Genomic DNA, 18,822 nt, shown 5'->3' on the forward strand with positions numbered 1-18,822 from the left:
TATGTTATTTTTCTTATTGCAATCTTTGGGCACAAATCCCTAATGTGTTTGGAAGGCACTGGTCCCTGGTCCACCCCTTCTGCACGGGGGTCAGAGATCATTTACCTGGAGACTTAGGACTCTCCTCCATCTCGGGACTGGATACAGCGGTCTGCAGAAGCAGAACAGAACACATTCAGATAGACACCTGCCCCATTATATTTCCCCAAGAGAAACCAGACGATTCTCCAGGTTGGGACAAAGGAGGCTCATTACCTTCCCTTGGATTATTCTCTTCTGACATGAAGTTCAGAAGGAGAAAGCCTGATAGCTAAACTTACCAACTGTGGTCAGGTCCAATATGTTTTCCTTTACAATTCCATATTTTTGACAAAGTTTCACGAATTCGTGCTTGAGTTCTGATGTCACATCTGGTGTTCGACCTGTGGGAAGAGTGACATAACTGCTGTGTCATGGGTCTTGTTGATAGAGGAGCTCCAGAAGGATGGGAAAATGGATGGTGACAGTTGTGGGCTCAGGAGACTTGGGGTGGTAAATAACGTGTTCTGAATTTGACATTGATAAGATATCTTCCTGGCACAACGAGAGGTTTCCTGATCGTCCCATCACTGAGCCTGAGGGATTACCAAAGGCAAGCATCTGTCTTCAGTGGGGAAAAGATGGTCCAGGATGACCTTGGGGAGATCATTCTGTGTCTAGGGTGCCTTCCTTCCCTTTCCTCCCACCCAAGATGAGTGTCGGTATGAAAATACTCTACCGTAGAGCTCCATCAGTTGGAATGTATCCCCATTATTTTCATTTATGAGATGTAAAATAATATAGTCATCATAGTCCGTTTCAAGTACTCTAAATGTATTATGTCCATCGTCTGTGGAGGAAACAGAACACAGCTCAGAACTTATTTGATTCTGGGAAGCAATGGAAACCCTTTACCTATTCTTTCCCATGAAACAAACACAAGTGTATCTTCTGGAAGAGACAGTGACAATGTCTAATGCCTTCTATGTGCATCTCCCTGGGCTTCAGGAAGTGACATCTAAAAAGGATACTGGTAAATAGACCACAAGTATAGAAAAATTTAGTCACAGCAGCAACTCACCGTCTATCATCCTTCCTGAGCCCTGTCCACCTCCCTCAGTAACTCTGTCAGTACTGTGCCCGTCTTCCCAGTAAGCCCACTGGCATTACATATTTGGTGCTACATCCTGGGTAATACGTGTGGCAATGACCACCAGGCATAATCACACAGATGGTGGGGAATGAGAAGCTATCCTACCCAATTTACCTTTTTCCCTCCTGCCAGCTATCTTTGTTGCAGAAGAATGGTATTATTTGATGGTATTATAAATTAGGCATTGGCTTTTGCACAAAAGTTTCTCCTATATACAGGACATCGGCTATTAGATGACCCCTATTATGTTACTTATGTAAGTATTGATCAGTTATTGATAAATATTCTGATGATATTGGAGTTCAGTAAATTCCTTGCAGTTGGAAATATAATTTAGAAGGACCACTTTGGGTATACTTACATTCAACAGAATATACACCATCCTCTTCTGTTTTGTCACAAACAAACACAATTTCAGTACACTCTCCATTTATACTGTAAAAAAGAATGAGTTGGTGCCCAAGAGATATTGATGAGGCTGGTTTCCTCATTATCTACCTATAACCTGAGTTTCTGATTCCATTTAACCTCTGACTATTTTTTGTACAATTACCAAACGGCTTTTATTCATAATTACTTCACTACTCTGATACTTGGAGAATGACTTAAATAGCTACTGGCACTGCTTGTCATTGTTATTACTACCACTACTACTTCCCACGGTTACTACGAATACACCACAGCCACTTGTCAAGATCATTAGCTAAATATGCATTAATTGCTGACCTCTCAACCAAGTTCTTTTTGATCATCACCTGAACCAAGATGGAAAATTTTTATTACCAGCTTTTGTCCATGAGAAAATTAAGGTGGGATGTGATGGATTATTTTGGGTAGGAGATACTGGGCATTGAACCCAGGGCGCTTAACCACGGAGCCACATCTGCAGCCCTTTTTTATATTTTACTTAGAGACAAGGTCTCACTGAGTTGCTTAGGGCCTTGCTAAGTTGTGGAGGCTCGCTTTGAACTCACAATCCTCCTGCCTCAGTCTCCTAAGCCGCTGGGATTAAAGATGTACACCCCCATCTCTGGCAAGGGATGGATTTTCTTGGTCAACAGCTAGTAAGAATCTGATTCAGTCTGTTGATTCCAAATCCCATGCTCTTAAACTATTCTGCATTGTCATGCTAACTGTGATTCGGATACCCCCTCTGCCCTCCATACTCCCCAATCCTGATAAACTTACTCCTGTAACCAGCTCGTATCTATGAATCTAGAAAAGCCCCAGGTCCATCAAGGCCTGGGTCACTGTCAGATGAGGCACTGTGACATTTAAAAATTTTTTTTTTTAGTTGTCAAAGAACCTTTATTTTCTTTATTATATGTGATGCTGAGAATCAAACCCAGTGCCTCACACATGCCAGGCAAGTGCTGTACCACTGAGCCACGCCCCAGCCTAGGACTGTGATTTTGGATGCAGACTCAGTATGTTTGTGTACATGTCTTCACACGTGAGTTTGTATGTGTGCATACACATAGTGCATGTGTGTGTGTGTGCGTGTGTGTGTGTTTAGGTTTAAGACCATACCTAGTCTTTCATTTTCCCCTTCACACCTAAAAAAGCCACACTTACATTATATGGAATTTGAAGCTTAAGGAAGAGTTCTGTAAGGCGTGGATGTAATCCACAAAAACTCTCATGCTACCGTTTTCTTCTATCTTTTCCTTGTGATCAGAGGCCAAGAGAATGGAATACCACTCCCCTGAATACTGCAATAAATAAGAGAAAGGATTAAGTGAGCAAATAGGAGAGGGATACCACATGGACACTTTTCTCCTTTGGCCTGTGGGGCAGGAATCATGAGGAGAAGATGGAATTTGAACTCAGATCCATTGGCACCACACCTAGGACCATTCCCACTGTCCCTTCAGTGAAAATGGAAGTCCCCAGCGCCGATTTTAATATGGTGCAATTGCTCTTAGTTCAGGTCTGAACCTGCTCCTTTTAACACGCCGCCCGTCAAAGTCAAAAGTTGTAACGCTCCACAGCTTTACCTTTGACGGATCAAAGTTGCTTGTCACAACATCATGGGTTCCTTCCGTGTGCGCACAGATTAGGGCCAGTCCCAGACACAGCAGCACGAGTTTCATCTTGGTAGAGAATAAAACTGTCTCTTCACGGTCACCAGGCGGGAGACTTTCCCAACAGCAGCTTCACTTCCACTCTCAGCTCCTCTGTCTTTATATCCATTGGGGTTGGTTGGTTGGTTGGTTGGTTTTGTCCAGGCCCTCCACCTTTCCTCCTCCCTCTCCTTGGAAAGGTCTTTCATTCACTGGTGTGAAGCCAAGGATTGTTCCTGCCCTTTTGAAAACTGGCAGTCCCTCCTCTTTTAGATTTACTTAGTGACATTTCATTTCCTTTTTAAAAATTTTTTAAAATTTTGACAGACTGCATTTTGATCCATGGTACACAAGTGGGGTACATCATTTCGTTTCTATGGTTGTGCACATGTAGATTCACACCATTCGTGTAATCATACATGTACATAGTGTAATGATGTCTGTCTCATTCCACCATTTTTCATACCCCCACTCTCTCATTTCCTTCTACATAATCTAAAGTTCCTCCATTCTCTCACCCCCATCCCCCACCCCCACTATATATCATCATCCACTTATTAAGGAAAATATTCAGCCTTTGGATTTTTGGGATTGACTTATTTCACTTAGCATGCTATTCTTGATATTATCCAATTCCATCCATTTCTCTGCAAATGCCATAATATTATTCTTCTTTATGACTGAGTAGTATTCCATTGTGTATATATACCACAGTTTCTTTATCCATTCAAAACTTTACACCAAAAATACAAGGAAACCAATCAATAAATGGGCCAAGGAAATGGACAGACACTTTACCGAAGAAGATATACAGGTGATTAATAAATATATGAAAAAGTATTCAATATCTCTAGTAATTAGAGAAATGCAAATTAAAACAACTCTAGGATTTCATCTTACTCCAATTAGAATGGCTATTATCAAAAATACAAACAATAATAGATGTTGGCCTGGATGTGGGGGAAAAGGTACACTTTTACATTGCTGGCAGAGTTGCAAATTGGTGCAGCCACTCTGGAAAGCAGTGTGGAGAATCCTCAGAAAACTTGGAATGGACCCACCTTTTGACCTTTCATTTCTTAAAACATGTTCTCATGAAAAGTTATGGATGCTCTAAAGAGCTTCCATTTGAAACCAGATTTAACTGTGAGTCTGGCTTGTTGAAATCAGAAAGCTAATTACATGTGGTAGAAAATGGGTGTAATTGGGAACTGAAATGTGTGAAGAATCTCTGCTTTACTACTCACATGGGATGTGGAATTAGATGAATTACTCACTTTTTTTTTTTTTTTTTTTTTTTACAAACTTTGGAAACAATGGAACTCTCTCTACCAAAGATGCTGCATAGCATCTTTGTCTATCACAAGCGTTAAAATAGGGTTGAATAAACCCATGTTCTTAAAGTTTGGTGTCTTTTATTGAGGACTTTTAAATTCCTTTTCCTTGTTCTCTGAATTCACTGCAGCCCCCTGTCTCCCCCCAGTAAATGAACAAGTATCTAATCCTGAGTAAGTCTATGCCACAGGTCCACGTGAGAATGGAAGCACTAGGCAGATCTTTTCCCTCAGAGAACCCTCAATAAAGCTGAGGAAATGCTTTGCGTTATCATGTGCTTAATTCTACGAGCACAGGAAACAACCCCATAGAGTGACCCCAAGTCCTAACTGTCATACAGGGTAAAGTTGGGGAGGTGGCCTCATACAGAAGAGGCTTCTGAGCCCAGGCTCCGGAGTCACGCAGACCTGGGCTTCAATCCCCTCTCTGCCATACTGAAGCCATAAGAAAGAATTCAGCCTCACTGAGCCTTCGTTTCCTCTTAATAAGGACGATCATTCCTGACGGATTACCATAGGGGTCCAGTGGAACCCACAGAACCCCCAGCAGAGCATCTGGCCTGGGCCCAGCAGGTGGGGTCAGAGCATACCTGCTGGGAAAAGTGGGGTTTGGGGCAGGTTTTGAATGTTAGGGGGATGTAGAGATGTGGAGGGCAGGTGGGAACAGCATTCCAAGTGAGAGAATGATTGTGAAGTAGATTCTGCGCTGCCAGCTGGGTTGTTAAAAGTTCTGGCTCATTCCTGCTCCATGCTAGTGGGCCCCCCAAGCAGAAAGAGGCTGGCATCCTGAGAGAAGGTGGCACAAGGCAGTGAACCTGGTAGCTGCATCTTTTTACCTGTGGGCTAGTTTAAAAGTCAAATCCCCCTTCCCCTCCCAAACCAAATCACCCCAGTCCCTTGTGTGCCCATTCCTAGTTTGGGCTCCACTCATATCCACTCGCTGGAATTTTGAAGCCTACGTAACTTCAGTCAGCACAGGCGGCTGTGTGTTTTTCTGGCCCCGAGATGGAAAGACTGAACTTGGCAAATGGTGGCAGAGGCTGTGTAGTTTATTTCCATTGTTCTCTGCCAGAATAGACAGCAACCTGGGAGCCAACAGGTTTTCGAAGTGAACCCCACTCTTCCAGGTTTCCAAGGCTGCGTGGAGAGCTGGCTGCCCCTGCTGCAGACATTGCTGTTTACACTGTCTCTGGTCACCTCCCCGCCACTCCTAACTCTGCTGTCCTGCAGCGCCATTCTGTAACCCTCTGTTTCTGTTTTTATTCTGTATGGGAAGGCAAACTCCCTTCTGAAGGTGGGATCATTTTTCCTGTTCCCCTTTATGCCTTTGTAGCACCTGAGACGTACTGTCTGTTGCCTGTGGAATGTTTATTCACAAAAACCTATTTTTAAAGCACTAAGGATTCTTGTGACTAGAAAGAAATTTCTAGAAAATTATTTTGTTAATAGGAATGTTACTATCAGGTAGTGACTCCTAATTTATATTATTGGCCACAGGAGTAGAGAGAGAGCTTAGGATGGAAGTCTATGGTCAGGGGCCTGTGGTGGAGATGATCTCGTCCATTAAGACCTGAGTTGACCATTCTCCATTCAGACTATTCATTTCCATTTCAAATCTACCACAGTTTTTGTTTTTTTTGATTGGCTTAAGCATTGTCAGGACAGCCCGAAGACACTGAGACAGCAAGGTCAAGGCTGCAAAAATACCATATTGTGATGCAACCCAGTTAGGAGCTTGGTGAAACCAAGACAAAACCAAAGCTGAGCTAATGTTCAATCCATCAGGAGCAACGCTTTGCAATAAGATTCCCTTAAATGATACTCCAGTACTGCATTTGAATATTTGTGGTAGGAATTGTGGATTAATGATCTGAAAACATTCTCATAAGTTTTAGTCAGCTTTTGCATTGCTGTGACCAAAACACCCAACAAGAACAACTAAGAGGAAGAAAAGTTTATTGGGGCTCATGGTTTCAGAGGTCTCAGTCTATAGATGGCCAAGTATATTGCTCTGGGTCCAAGATGAGGCAGCACATCATGGCAGAAGGGCCCTACAAAGGAAAACTGCTCAGTTTATGGCAGGGTCAGGAAGCAGAGAGGAAGAGAAAGGGGTGCTTCCAGGGTACCCCTAGTGACCTGCCTCCTCCAGTCACACCCTCCTGCCTATAGTTACCACCCAGTCAGTCCATTCAAACTAGGATGGACTGATTAACAGGAGTTTATTTTTGGTGGGGGTAATGTATCATATCCAAACTTAACAGTCATCAATAAATATTACAATCAAATGAAATGCTGAGTTCTGTATTGCAGAGGGAGAAGAGAAAGGATGATCAAATAGAGTGAACACTAATGTTAGCATCTCCCGGATGACAGTGTAAGTGCATGGAACCAAGATTTAATTTTTAAAAGTTCAGAGGGCCATACATCTATAGGGAATATATCTATTATAGAATGCAAGATGTAAGGGTACAGCATTTGACTGTACAGTAACTTTGTTCTATGGTGTAGCAATCTGCTTTGGATGATGCTACTAGAAGATATTTTTAAAATAATTAAATTCTGGACTGGTGCTATAACTCAATGGTAGAGCATTTGCCTGGCATGTGTGAGGCATTGGGTTCAATCCTCAGCACCACATATAAATAAATAACTAAAATGAAGGTATAAAAAATGCAATAACATTATTTTAAAAAATTAAATTCAACCTAATTCAACTCCCACTCTCAAAAGCCTGCCCGATGCTAGGCCCATGCCAGGCACTTCGAGCATTGAAGTGATAAAAAGATGGGAGCTGTGCCTTCAAGAAGTTCCAGGCCAGTGTGTGTGTGGCGGGGGAGTGACTTGGAAATGATCTAACTACAAGATAGAAAGTGAAAATAAAGAAAGGTATAGGAAAACAGAGAAGCCAATAGTAATCAAGAGGAAAACGGGAAGCAAAGGTAAAACATGACTGGGTCTAATTAAACACTGACCACCAACTGGTACACAGCCAGAAGGTGAGCAGAGCCTAAGGAGTGTGCATTCACAAACGACCTCAGAGGACGCTGGCTCTCTCCTCATCCCTCAGAGAGGGCTGTGGGTGGTCTCTGGGAAGGAACAGGTCTACGCTCCTGGCAGGGGGTGAGGGATGGGATTTGAGTTTTTCTGCCAATACGTAAGCCCCAGGAACATGCATTCCTTCCTTCGGCCATGTGAAGATCAGCACCCTGATGAGCACTCAGTTGGTACAGCAATAGCAGAGGGACAGATGTACATACCATTGTCTGTCACCGCCACAGAGAGGTATCTTCAGAACTTCTCTTTCATGGGTCCAACTAAGTATGAGCCTGACTCTTGTCAAGAGTCATTCCAGAGCTGAATTCCATAATGTAGACACATATCAAAATATCATGTTGTTTGTCATAATATACAATTCTTACTTGATAATTTAAAAAATGTAAAGATTACAAGAAATAAGCTGTCACAGCCTCTTATAAGCAAAACATTAGCACCTGAATCCAAACTGCTATGTTAACAGTCAAGTCGCCTCAGTTAGTTTTATGTTTGAGGCCTTTAGACTTCAACAAACTTGAAACCCTCCAGTACTTAAAGAATGATCTTGTTCAAAGTCATATTTGCTGAGGGAGCTCCAATCTTAACATTATGTCAGAGTCCTTGTTCAAAGACAAATAGTTATAATGGGAAAATACAAAAGGAACAGTACAAATTTCATCTGTCCTGAAGCCAGAAATATAAAAATAATATTTTGATGCTGGAAATAAAGTAAGAATTCAAGGAGAAGTTAGATAAGTTCTTTACAAATATTATTTCATTTAATCCTCATAATTGCAATGCATGGTCAGTACTATTATCCTGTTATACCATGGTATAAACTAAGACTCAGAAAGGTTAAGTAATCATACCAAGGTCTGTTTAATAACAGAGACACTACTCTTCTCATTGAATCCAGTACACAGATCAGAACTCCTTGTTTCTAATATGAAGGGAAGAGGGTCATGCAGAAGGAACAGGATTAAGTAATGCTGTAGACTGAGAGGTCACTGCCAGAGTTACTGCTAAAGAAACTACATGGAGGTTTCTTCAACACATGATACTGTGATTGTCACTGTGAGAGTCTGATAAAGTGAAAGGTGAGTAATGACTTTCTCCTGATCAACAAGCATTTGATGGGTGGATGGATGGATGGATGATTTGGGGGTTATTGCTTTTCCAATAAGGACTTAAAAGATGGTTACCTAGCAAAAAGCAAGAACTATTCTCTTCCATTCATCACTTTGAATAAAGTACTTGGTCACCAACCATATTAAAACTCCTCCACCTAACACCATCTATAGGGCACTTTATAAGTGACCCAAAGGAATGATGACAATATACAGGTAGTTGAGAAATGACTGACCCAATTAATGACTGACCCAGCAGTGGGTGATGGATTTATGAATTTCATATATTACCAGGTAACAATCCATTTGTAACCAGGCAACTTGACTGAAATGAACTACTAGCTCATTGGAAATGGATTTAGTGACCTTGTCCTCAATCACACTCTTTTTTTTTTTTTTTTTTTATTGTAAACAAATGGGATACATGTTGTTTCTCTGTTTGTACATGGTGTAAAGGCATACCATTTGTGTAATCATAAATTTACATACAGTAATGTTGTTTGATTCATTCTGTTATTTTTTCCCTTCCCCCACCCCTCCCACCCCTCTTTACCCTCTATACAGTAGTTCCTTCCTCCATATTTGCCCCCCTCCCTAACCCTAACTCTAACCCTAACACTAACCCTTCCCTCCCCCCCATTATGTGTCATCCTCCACTTATCAGCGATATCATTCGTCCTTTGGCTTTTTGAGATCGGCCTATCTCACTTAGCATGATATTCTCCAATTTCATCCATTTGCCTGCAAATGCCATAATTTTATCATTCTTTATGGCTGAGTAATATTCCATTGTATATATATACCACAGTTTCTTTATCCACTCATCAATTGAAGGGCATCTAGGTTGGTTCCACAGTCTGGCTATTGTGAATTGAGCAGCTATGAACATTGATGTGGCTGTATCTCTGTAGTATGCTGATTTTAAGTCCTTTGGGTATAAGCCAAGGAGTGGGATAGCTGGGTCAAATGGAGGGTCCATTCCAAGTTTTCTAAGGAATCTCCACACTGCTTTCCAGAGTGGCTGCACTAATTTGCAGCCCCACCAGCAGTGTATGAGTGTACCTTTCTCCCCACATCCTCGCCAACCCCTGTTGTTGCTCGTATTCTTGATAATCACCATTCTAATTGGGGTGAGATGGAATCTTAGGGTGGTTTTGATTTGCATTTCTCTTATTACTAGAGATGTTGAACATTTTTCCATATGTTTGTTGATTGTTTGTAGATCTTCTTCTGTGAAGTGTCTATTCATTTCCTTAGCCCATTTGTTGACTGGATTATTTGAATTCTTGGAGTAGAGTTTTTTGAGTTCTTTATAGATTCTGGAGATTAGTGCTCTATCTGAAGTATGATTGGCAAAGATATTCTCCCACTCTGTAGGCTCTTTCTTCGCACTGCTGATAGTTTCCTTTGCTGAGAGAAAGCTTTTTAGTTTGAATCTATCCCAGTGGTTGATTCTAGCTTTTATTTCTTGTGCTATGGGAGTCCTGTTAAGGAAGTCTGGTCCTAGACCAATAAGGTGAAGATTTGGACCTACTTTTTCTTCTATAATCTGCAGGGTCTCTGGTCTGATTCCGAGGTCCTTAATCCATTTTGAGTTTAGTTTCGTGCATGGTGAGAGATATGGGTTTAGTTTCATTCTGTTGCATATGGATTTCCAATTCTCCCAGCACCATTTGTTGAAGAGGCTATCTTTTCTCCATTGCATATTTTTGGCCCCTTTGTCTAGTATGAGAAAATTGTATTTATTTGGGTTTGTGTCCGTGTCCTCTATTCTGTACCATTGATCTACCTTTCTATTTTGGTACCAATACCATGCCGTTTTTGTTACTATTGCTTTGTAGTAGAGTTGAAGATCTGGTATTGCAATACCCCCTGTTTCACTCTTCCTGCTAAGGATTGCTTTAGCTATTCTGGGTTTCTTATTCTTCCAGATGAATTTCATAATTGCTTGCTCTATTTCTGTAAGGTACGTCATTGGGATTTTAATTGGAATTGCATTGAATTTGTATAGCACTTTAGGTAGTATGGCCATTTTGACAATATTAATTCTTCCTATCCAAGAACATGGAAGATCTTTCCATCTTCTAAGGTGTTCTTTAATTTCTTTCTTTAGTGTTGTATATTTCTCATTGTGGAGGTCTTTCACCTCTTTTGTGAGATTGATTCCCAAGTATTTTATTTTTTTCGAGGCTATTGTGAATGGGGTAGTTTTCCTAATTTCTCTTTCTGAAGATTCATCACTTATGTATAAAAATGTGTTGGATTTATGGGCATTGATCTTGTAACCTGCTACTTTACTGAAATCACTTATGAGTTCTAAGAGTTTTCTGGTGGAATTTCCAGGTTCCTCTAAATATATAATCATGTCATCAGCGAACAGGGATAGTTTGAGTTCTTCTTTTCCAATTCGTATCCCTTTAATTTCTTTGGTTTGTCTAATTGCTCTGGCCAGAGTCTCAAGAACGATGTTGAATAGAAGTGGTGAAAGAGGGCATCCCTGCCTTGTTCCAGTTTTTAGGGGGATCAATCACACTCTTAATTGAACAAATCACTCATTGAGAAAACCGGTGGGGACATTCAAGTCACGTTGCATGATGCCAAGGCATATTCAGTGCCAAGAAGAATAGCAATACACACAAGCTTACTTCATTCTGGTGCCAGAATGGAAGTATTCCTTGGTTCCCCTAGGGGCCAGGATGATTATACAGTCTGTGGTGCTGACTCAAAACCAGTTCTAAATATCTGTTCCCATCAGTGACAGAAAGATGCATGGAGCTATTGACGTCCACCTAGGTCAGTTGGGTCCCCTAAAAACACATGCTGAGACAGATCTAGGAATACCAAGAGTACTGGGGAGTAACTCCTGTGAGAGGAGCAGGGAGGAAGCAGAATTAGGGAAGGAAAGTAGCTGGAGGTAGATCTAATAATGTCTCTGTGAGCCCAGGAAAACTCTAGAGCATGTTAGGGGAGTCCTGCTTTAAGCAGAAATGTTTGGCTCTCTTGTACTGCAGTTTTGTTCAGTCTTTGGTTGGGGCTGTCCTGAGAAGGCCAGTACCTCAGTTCCAAAGTGGAGGTGGGTCTGAGTGAGTTAACAGTGGAGGCCATCAGCTAACAACACTCCTAACAACTGGGCCACGACTCTCTTCTTGCAAGGGGAATCTAAGCAATGCATCTCTGTTTGGCAAACCGTTCTATCTCAAAAAGGGTCATCATTTCCTAAGAGGTCCAGAGTCCTCTTTCCACATGGAGAACTGCAGGGGTGGAAGAATCCCTTTTCCTCCTTTCTGGTTGGAAATTTCTACGACAATATAAGGGTTCCCTGTATATAAGAAAACCAAGAATCCCAGTTCTGCAAGTCCCCTCATTAATTGGTAAGTGCTTACTTACCTGCAGCCCTAGGTTACCTGGAGCACCATCTTGAAGTCTCTCCAGAGCTCATCATTTAAGACTAATTTAGTCTAAAGGTCCCGACACCACCAGGTTTGGGCAGAGAGTATGGCAGTGGGAAGAATCAGTCTTATGTCTTGGACCCTGGGGGAAAAGGACAAGGACCCCCAAAGATAGTCACCCATGTTACAATTTTGCTTAATTCTATCAATGTGAGAATTTGATAGAATTACTTACCTAAAGAGGTGGGTGCAGTACCTTACAAATGTGTGTTTCATTAATGAAAGCTAATCATCATACTCTTTCATTTTGATCGATCTCATTCACCAAATAGCTGTCGTGGACCCACTGTGTCTAAGCACTGGGAATACGCGGTTGATCAATACAGCTCCAATCCCAATAGTTCAACTCTTCCAGAAGCCAAGCTGTGTGAAAGCTGAAATTGTACTTTCTGCATGACCTGCCCTGAGCTGGGCCCCTCAGATGAGAGCCGTGCCCAGGCCAACACCAGTCACTTATCACCAGCAGCTGCCCTGCCATCTGCAGTTGGTTCACCTGCTGCTGCACCCCAGCAGCCAGGTCTGATGGCCCAGATGACAGCTGTGGCTGTGGGCTCTGCTGTTGGGCACACACTGGGTCAGGCCATCCTTGGGGTCTTTAGTGGAGGAAGTAAGTCTGAGCCCTCAGAGCTTGATATCACCTCCCTGGAGCCTCAGGGAACCCAGACAGCATAGCAGCAGCAGCTTGGTGGCCTTTGCTTTTATGAGATAAAGCAATTTTTGAAGTATACCCAGAACCAGGTGATGAGCTCTGTGAGGGGTTCAGTGAGGTGCTGAGACAGTGTGGCATTACAGAAGGATTCATCTAATCAAGAAGTTCTAATTGGATCACACTCCAGAAGTCCCTACCTAAAACTGCTGAGAAGAGAAGCTGAGAATATTTTGAATTCCAGTGGAAAGAATTTTTTAACTTTTCATCAAGATTTTTTTTTCTTTCCTTCTTTTTTTAAATTCTTTTTTAATGTTTAATTGTGACCTTTTATGGTACATGAACATTTATACAGTTTCCTAGTTTTTTTCTTCTCCTCTCTAGCATTTTTGAAGCCAGTTATTTTACATGGATTAGTTTTTTGTGTGTGTGTGAAGTAGGATGTTTGATTAGTATATTTTAGTTTTGTTTTGTATCCTTTTATTTTCATATTAAAAAATTTTGCTTTATATATATATTTCTCCTATTTCCCTTGATTCTTATCTTCTGCTAATAACCAATCACTATTGTTTTCTCTTTCACTCTTCCTTTAATCTTTTGCTTCTGTCTCCTCTCCTCCTCCTCCCTCATAATCATCACATCCTATATCACTTCTATTCTTTCCCTATCCACCATTTGAAAATGTAAACCCTTTTCCAAATTTGTTGTTTTTATTGTAGGCAATAACTTATCATATCATTTCTGTTTATTTTGATAACTAACACTGTAGATGTCATAGTAGGAACTATTTGGCTTTGTGCTGTAAATTGTTTGAATTGGTTTTTGTTATTATTTGTCTCCCCCTAAACAGTGAGGTACTGGAAACCTTCAGGGACACTATAAGTCCACAGGGTAGAAACTCTACTGCCTCAGATCCATACTGTTAGATGGGCAGACACACAAACAACATGAAAAAGCAAGGGAACAAATAGCCCCAAGCAAACCAAGATACTCCCATAACAAAATCCATCGACACCACAGTGGAAGAAATATCAGACAAGGAGTTTAGAATGTATGAAGTTAAACTGATCTGCAAAGTAGGATGATGTAAGAGAGCAAATGCAGGTAGCGAAAGATCACTTCAATAAAGAGATAGAGATTCTGAAAAAAAACGACAAACAGAAATCCTTGAAATGAAGGAAACAATAAACCAAATTAAAAATTCAATAGAAAGCATCACCAACAGAGTAGATCATTTGGAAGACAGGCAAAGAACATCAGGCAATGAAGACAAAATATGTAATCTTGAAAATAGAGTTGACCACGAAGAGAAGATGTTAAGAAACCATGAATAGAACTCCCAAGAATTATGGGAAAACATGAAAAGACCAAATTTAAGATTTGTTTTTGTTTTTGTCTTTTTTAGGTACTGGGGATTGAACTCAGGGACACTCAACCACTGAACCACATCCCCAGTCCTATTTTGTATTATATTTAGAGATGGGGGTCTCCCTGAGTTGCTTAGCGCCTCACTTTTGCTGAGGCTGGCTTTGAACTCCCAATCCTCCTGCCTCACCCTCCAGAGCTGTTGAAATTACAGGTATGTGCCACCATGCCTGGCTCAAATTTAAGATTTCTTGGGATAGATGAAGACATGGAGATACAAACCAAAGGAATACACAGTCTTTTCAATAAAATAGTATCAGAAAATTTCCCTAAATCTAAAGAATAAAATGGTAAATCAAATAGAAGAGGCTTATAGGACTCCAAATGTGCAAAATTACAACAGATCCACATCAAGGCACATTATGATAAAAATCCCTAGCATGCAGAATAAGGATAGAATTTTAAAGGGTGTCAGAAAAAAACATCAGATTACATATAGACAGAAACCTATATAGGCAGTTGATTTCTCAACCCAGACCCTCAAAACCAGGAGGGTTAGGTCCTGGAATAACGTATACCAAGCTCTAAAAGAAAATGGATGCCAACCAAGAATCCTATGTCCAACAAAATTAAGTTTCGGATTTGAAGATGAAATGAAAACCTTCCATGATAAACAAAAATTAAAACAATTTGCAATCAGAAAGCTTGTACTTCAGAATATTCTCAACAAAATATTCCATGAAGATGAAATAAAAAAATAAAAGGTGAAAGCCAGTGAAGGGAAAAACTACACTAAAGGAATAGTGTAAAACAAAGTGTGTAAAACAAAACAAGACCCCACAATATGCTCTCTTCAAGACTCCCTTCATAGGCAAAGACATCCACAGACTGAAGGCAAAAGAATGGGAAAAAACATATCCCTCGCGTGGATCAAGTAAACAAGCAGGGATTTCCATCCTTATATGAGATAAAGTGAACTTCAAGCCAAAGTTAATCAGAAGGGACAAAGAAGGACATTTCATACTTCTTAAGGGAATTATACATCAAGACATAACAATCATAAATATTTATGCTCCAAACAATGGAGCATCTATGTACATCAAACAAACTCTTCTCAACTTCAAGAATCAAATAGACCACAGCACAATATACTGGGTTTGAACATTTATTCATATATATGAATACAAATGAATATATATATATAAATACACATGAAAATATTTAAATGGATATGGATTTGTACATAGATATTGTTCTTTTGAGATGGATGTTTACAATTTTGGTAAGATCTAGGATATAATTATGTAACTGAATATATATGAAAGTAGGAAGGTCGGCGCAGGCGCAGGCGCGCTAGTGTGAAGAGGACAACCAGATTCAAAACTGTGGAACCTATGGAGTGTTACAGGAGATTTCTGAAAGAAAACTATTGTCCTGATGGAAGAGGACTTGGAGAATTCAGAACCACAACTGTCAACATAGGTTCAATTAGAACAGCAGATGGTTCTGCTTCAGTGAGGCTGGGAAATACTACAGTAGTTTGTGGAGTTAAAGCGGAATTTGCAGCACCACCATCAGATGCTCCTGATAGAGGATATGTGTTCCTAACGTGGATCTACCACCCCTGTGTTCATCGAGATTTCGGTCTGGACCTCCTGGAGAAGAGGCCCAAGTAGCTAGCCAGTTCATTGCAGATGTCACTGAAAATTCACAGATAATTCAGAAAGAGGACTTGTGCATTTCTTCAGGAAAGCTTGCTTGGGGTCTGTACTGTGATCTCGTTTGCCTTGACTACGATGGAAACATTTTGGATGCCTGCACGTTTGCGTTGTTAGTGGCTTTAAAAAATGTACAATTGCCTGAAGTCACTATAAATGAAGAAACTGCTTTAGCAGAAGTTAATTTAAGGGAGAAAAGTTATTTGAGTATTAGAACTCACCCTGTGGCTACTTCCTTTGCCGTTTTTGATGACACTTTGCTGATAGTTGACCCTACTGGAGAGGAGGAGCATCTGGCAACAGGAACCTTAACAGTAGTAATGGACGAAGAAGGCAGACTCTGTTGTCTTCATAAACCAGGGGAAGTGGACTCACTGGAGCTAAACTTCAGGACTGTATGAGCCGTGCAGTTACAAGACACAAAGAAGTAAAAAAACTCATGGATGAAGTAATTAATAGTATGAAACCCAAATAAAAAGTCACATTTTCCAAACAGATTTGTGAAAACTGTATTTGTTACACTGTGCACAAACTTTTTATACTAAATAAATATCAAACTACATTCTTCTGAAAGATGTTTCTAGTATTTCTTAGGCCACTTTCATATATATTATGTACAGTGAAACCATTTTTAAAAAGCAATGACTGGTTCCTTAAGCCATTTCCCCATTTTTATTTAAAATCATAGGGTTGTGCTTCTGTATGAAGTTTATATATCTAACAATGTAAAATACTGACACATTTTTAAAAAATGAAGTAGGAACAATTCTTTTGATTCAATGCTATTGTTTTTAAAAAAGAAAAATATAACTCAGAATTTTGGAAAAAAAATATATATGAAAATATATGGGTAGGATTTTGGTTTCTGTTAGGGTACATACATATGTGTATATATATACACACATATATATGAATGTATATAAACATACAGAATATATATGTGAAAATATATATGGATATTCAAAGTAATATTTATAAATTTTGTTTAAAAGGCTCACAATTATGAGTAGGGTTAGGTTAAGTTCTCAGTTACAACTTTGGTCTAGGTAACTTTGGGTTACCTTTGGAATATATATATCAATATATATGAATATAAATATGACTATAGAGGTGGTATATATCAGAGTTACATATATATACTTTAATCTATGGGTATTTTTAAGGTAAGCAATATTGTTATATTACTTGTGAAATCTGGGTTATGCCTATGGAAATGAGTATATATATATATATATAATATCTATGAGTTTTATGTGAATTTATGAATTTATATCCCCAAATACATAGGTATATTCATGTAAAATGGCTTATATGTATAGAGATTTCTCTGAGGTATATTGGTTGGTATAGGACTAAGGTAGAAAAATAGGGTTAGTTCGGGGATTGAACATTTTTATCTGTACACAGGAATACAAATATGAAATATATGTAAAAATACACACGAAAATACTTAAATGGATATAAATTTGTATATATTTTTCTTTTGAGATGGGTGTTTACAATTTGTTTTAGTTGAAGTTTACGATTCTATAACTGAATATATATGAAAATGTATGAGCAGGAATTTGATTGCCGTTAGGGTATATTCACATGTATATGAAAGTATATAAACATATATAGGAATACGTATGTGAAATATACATGGATATTCAAACTAAAAAAAGAAGTAAGTAGGTGGTGACTTATTCCCATTTTCCAGATGAGGAAACTGAGGTAAAGGGTAATTAGATGATTTGCATAAAATTCCACAATTAGTAATGGGTCATGTATCAGTCTGGCTCCCAGTGTCATTTTGGTCACTGTTAGTGGAACTGCAGTCTTAATTTCCTCTTTATGTTGTTCATTGCTGCTGTATAGAAACAAAGCTCATTTTTGCATGTTGATCTTGTACCATGAAACTTTGCAGAATTTGCTTACTAGCTATAGTAGCTTGAAAAACGAAAGTTCAAATTGAAGAAGTGAAAAAATTGGCTTTGATGACCAAGTTAATTTAGCATAAAAATGTAATTGATAGTGAAAGTATGAAATACAACATCCTGAGTCAAATCTCTTTTAATAGTTTCATTGTTTCTGAATGGCAAGGGAAGAGAGAATTCTAACTGCATAGAAGTTCACTGAGTTGGTATAGAATTTGGGGCTGGGTACATATTTGTGTGGCTTCTTTAAACCAGTAATTTTGATGTTATTCTTTGTGAGTTAATTAGAATAAAGTGATTTTCTTTGGGGAAAAAAAAAGCTCCAATTCTCGCCTTTGTGAATTTCTACAGTAATTTTTTTTTTTTTTTTTTAATCTTCACATTCTGCATTCTAGAAGGTTGAAAACATGGCCCAAGAAAAAAGACCAAACAAGGTGCCTCTTCTCTAATATGATCTTCAGAATGTTGTGGCCAGTTTGAAATAAATCACTGGGTCAGTCTTGAAGCAAGACATGGCGCCTTTATTTGCTGGCAGGTGTGAAGGGCAGCAGGCAAGTCGCCTCTGCAACCTTGGATCCCTTGCAGAAGGTGGGGTACATTTTTATAGCTAGAAACTGCAGGCTACCGGGAAGTCAAAACCATAGCAACATGGCTGTTTTTAGAGAGAGGGTTGTTAAAGATGTAACTACGGTAAGATGGGGTCCTCACAGTGGCCCCAATCCAGTGACCGCTGTCCTTCGGAGAGATCAGCCTGCGCACTCACTCAGGGAAGACCATTGGAAGGCCTGGGGAGAAGACCGCCATCCCCCCGTCAAGTAGAGCGACCTCGTGAGAAAGCAATCTTGCTAACACCTCCATCTCAGACTTCCAGCCTCTAGAACTGTGAAAAATTAATTTTTGCTAAGACACCCAGTGGGCAGGACTGTGTCAGGGCAGCCCCAGAAAGCCATGCACCGCCCTCTCCAGCCTCTGCTCACTTCAGAACCTCTGTGCTTGCTCT

At 39.9% G+C, this 18,822-nt stretch overlaps 1 protein-coding gene and 1 pseudogene across 2 annotated transcripts; one reads left to right on the forward strand and one right to left on the reverse strand.

The window, feature by feature from the left end:
• Positions 1-288: 288 nt before the first annotated feature.
• Positions 289-3,264, reverse strand: LOC306645568 (major urinary protein 4-like; the record flags this gene model as incomplete). Its single annotated transcript, XM_079113479.1, has 5 exons — positions 289-422; positions 758-868; positions 1,533-1,606; positions 2,747-2,883; positions 3,169-3,264. 5 exons carry the CDS (start codon positions 3,262-3,264, stop codon positions 289-291), a joined length of 552 nt encoding a protein of 183 aa, XP_078969605.1.
• Positions 3,265-12,570: 9,306 nt separating this feature from the next.
• On the forward strand, positions 12,571-16,547 carry LOC306645569 (exosome complex component RRP43-like; annotated as a pseudogene). The gene is made up of 2 exons: positions 12,571-12,723; positions 15,517-16,547. The product of its transcript is annotated as an exosome complex component RRP43-like (transcript).
• The last annotated feature ends 2,275 nt before the right edge of the window (positions 16,548-18,822 follow it).

This window comes from Sciurus vulgaris, assembly GCF_902686455.1.
Source record: "Sciurus vulgaris genome assembly, chromosome: 15".
NCBI classification, from domain to species: domain Eukaryota; kingdom Metazoa; phylum Chordata; class Mammalia; order Rodentia; family Sciuridae; genus Sciurus; species Sciurus vulgaris.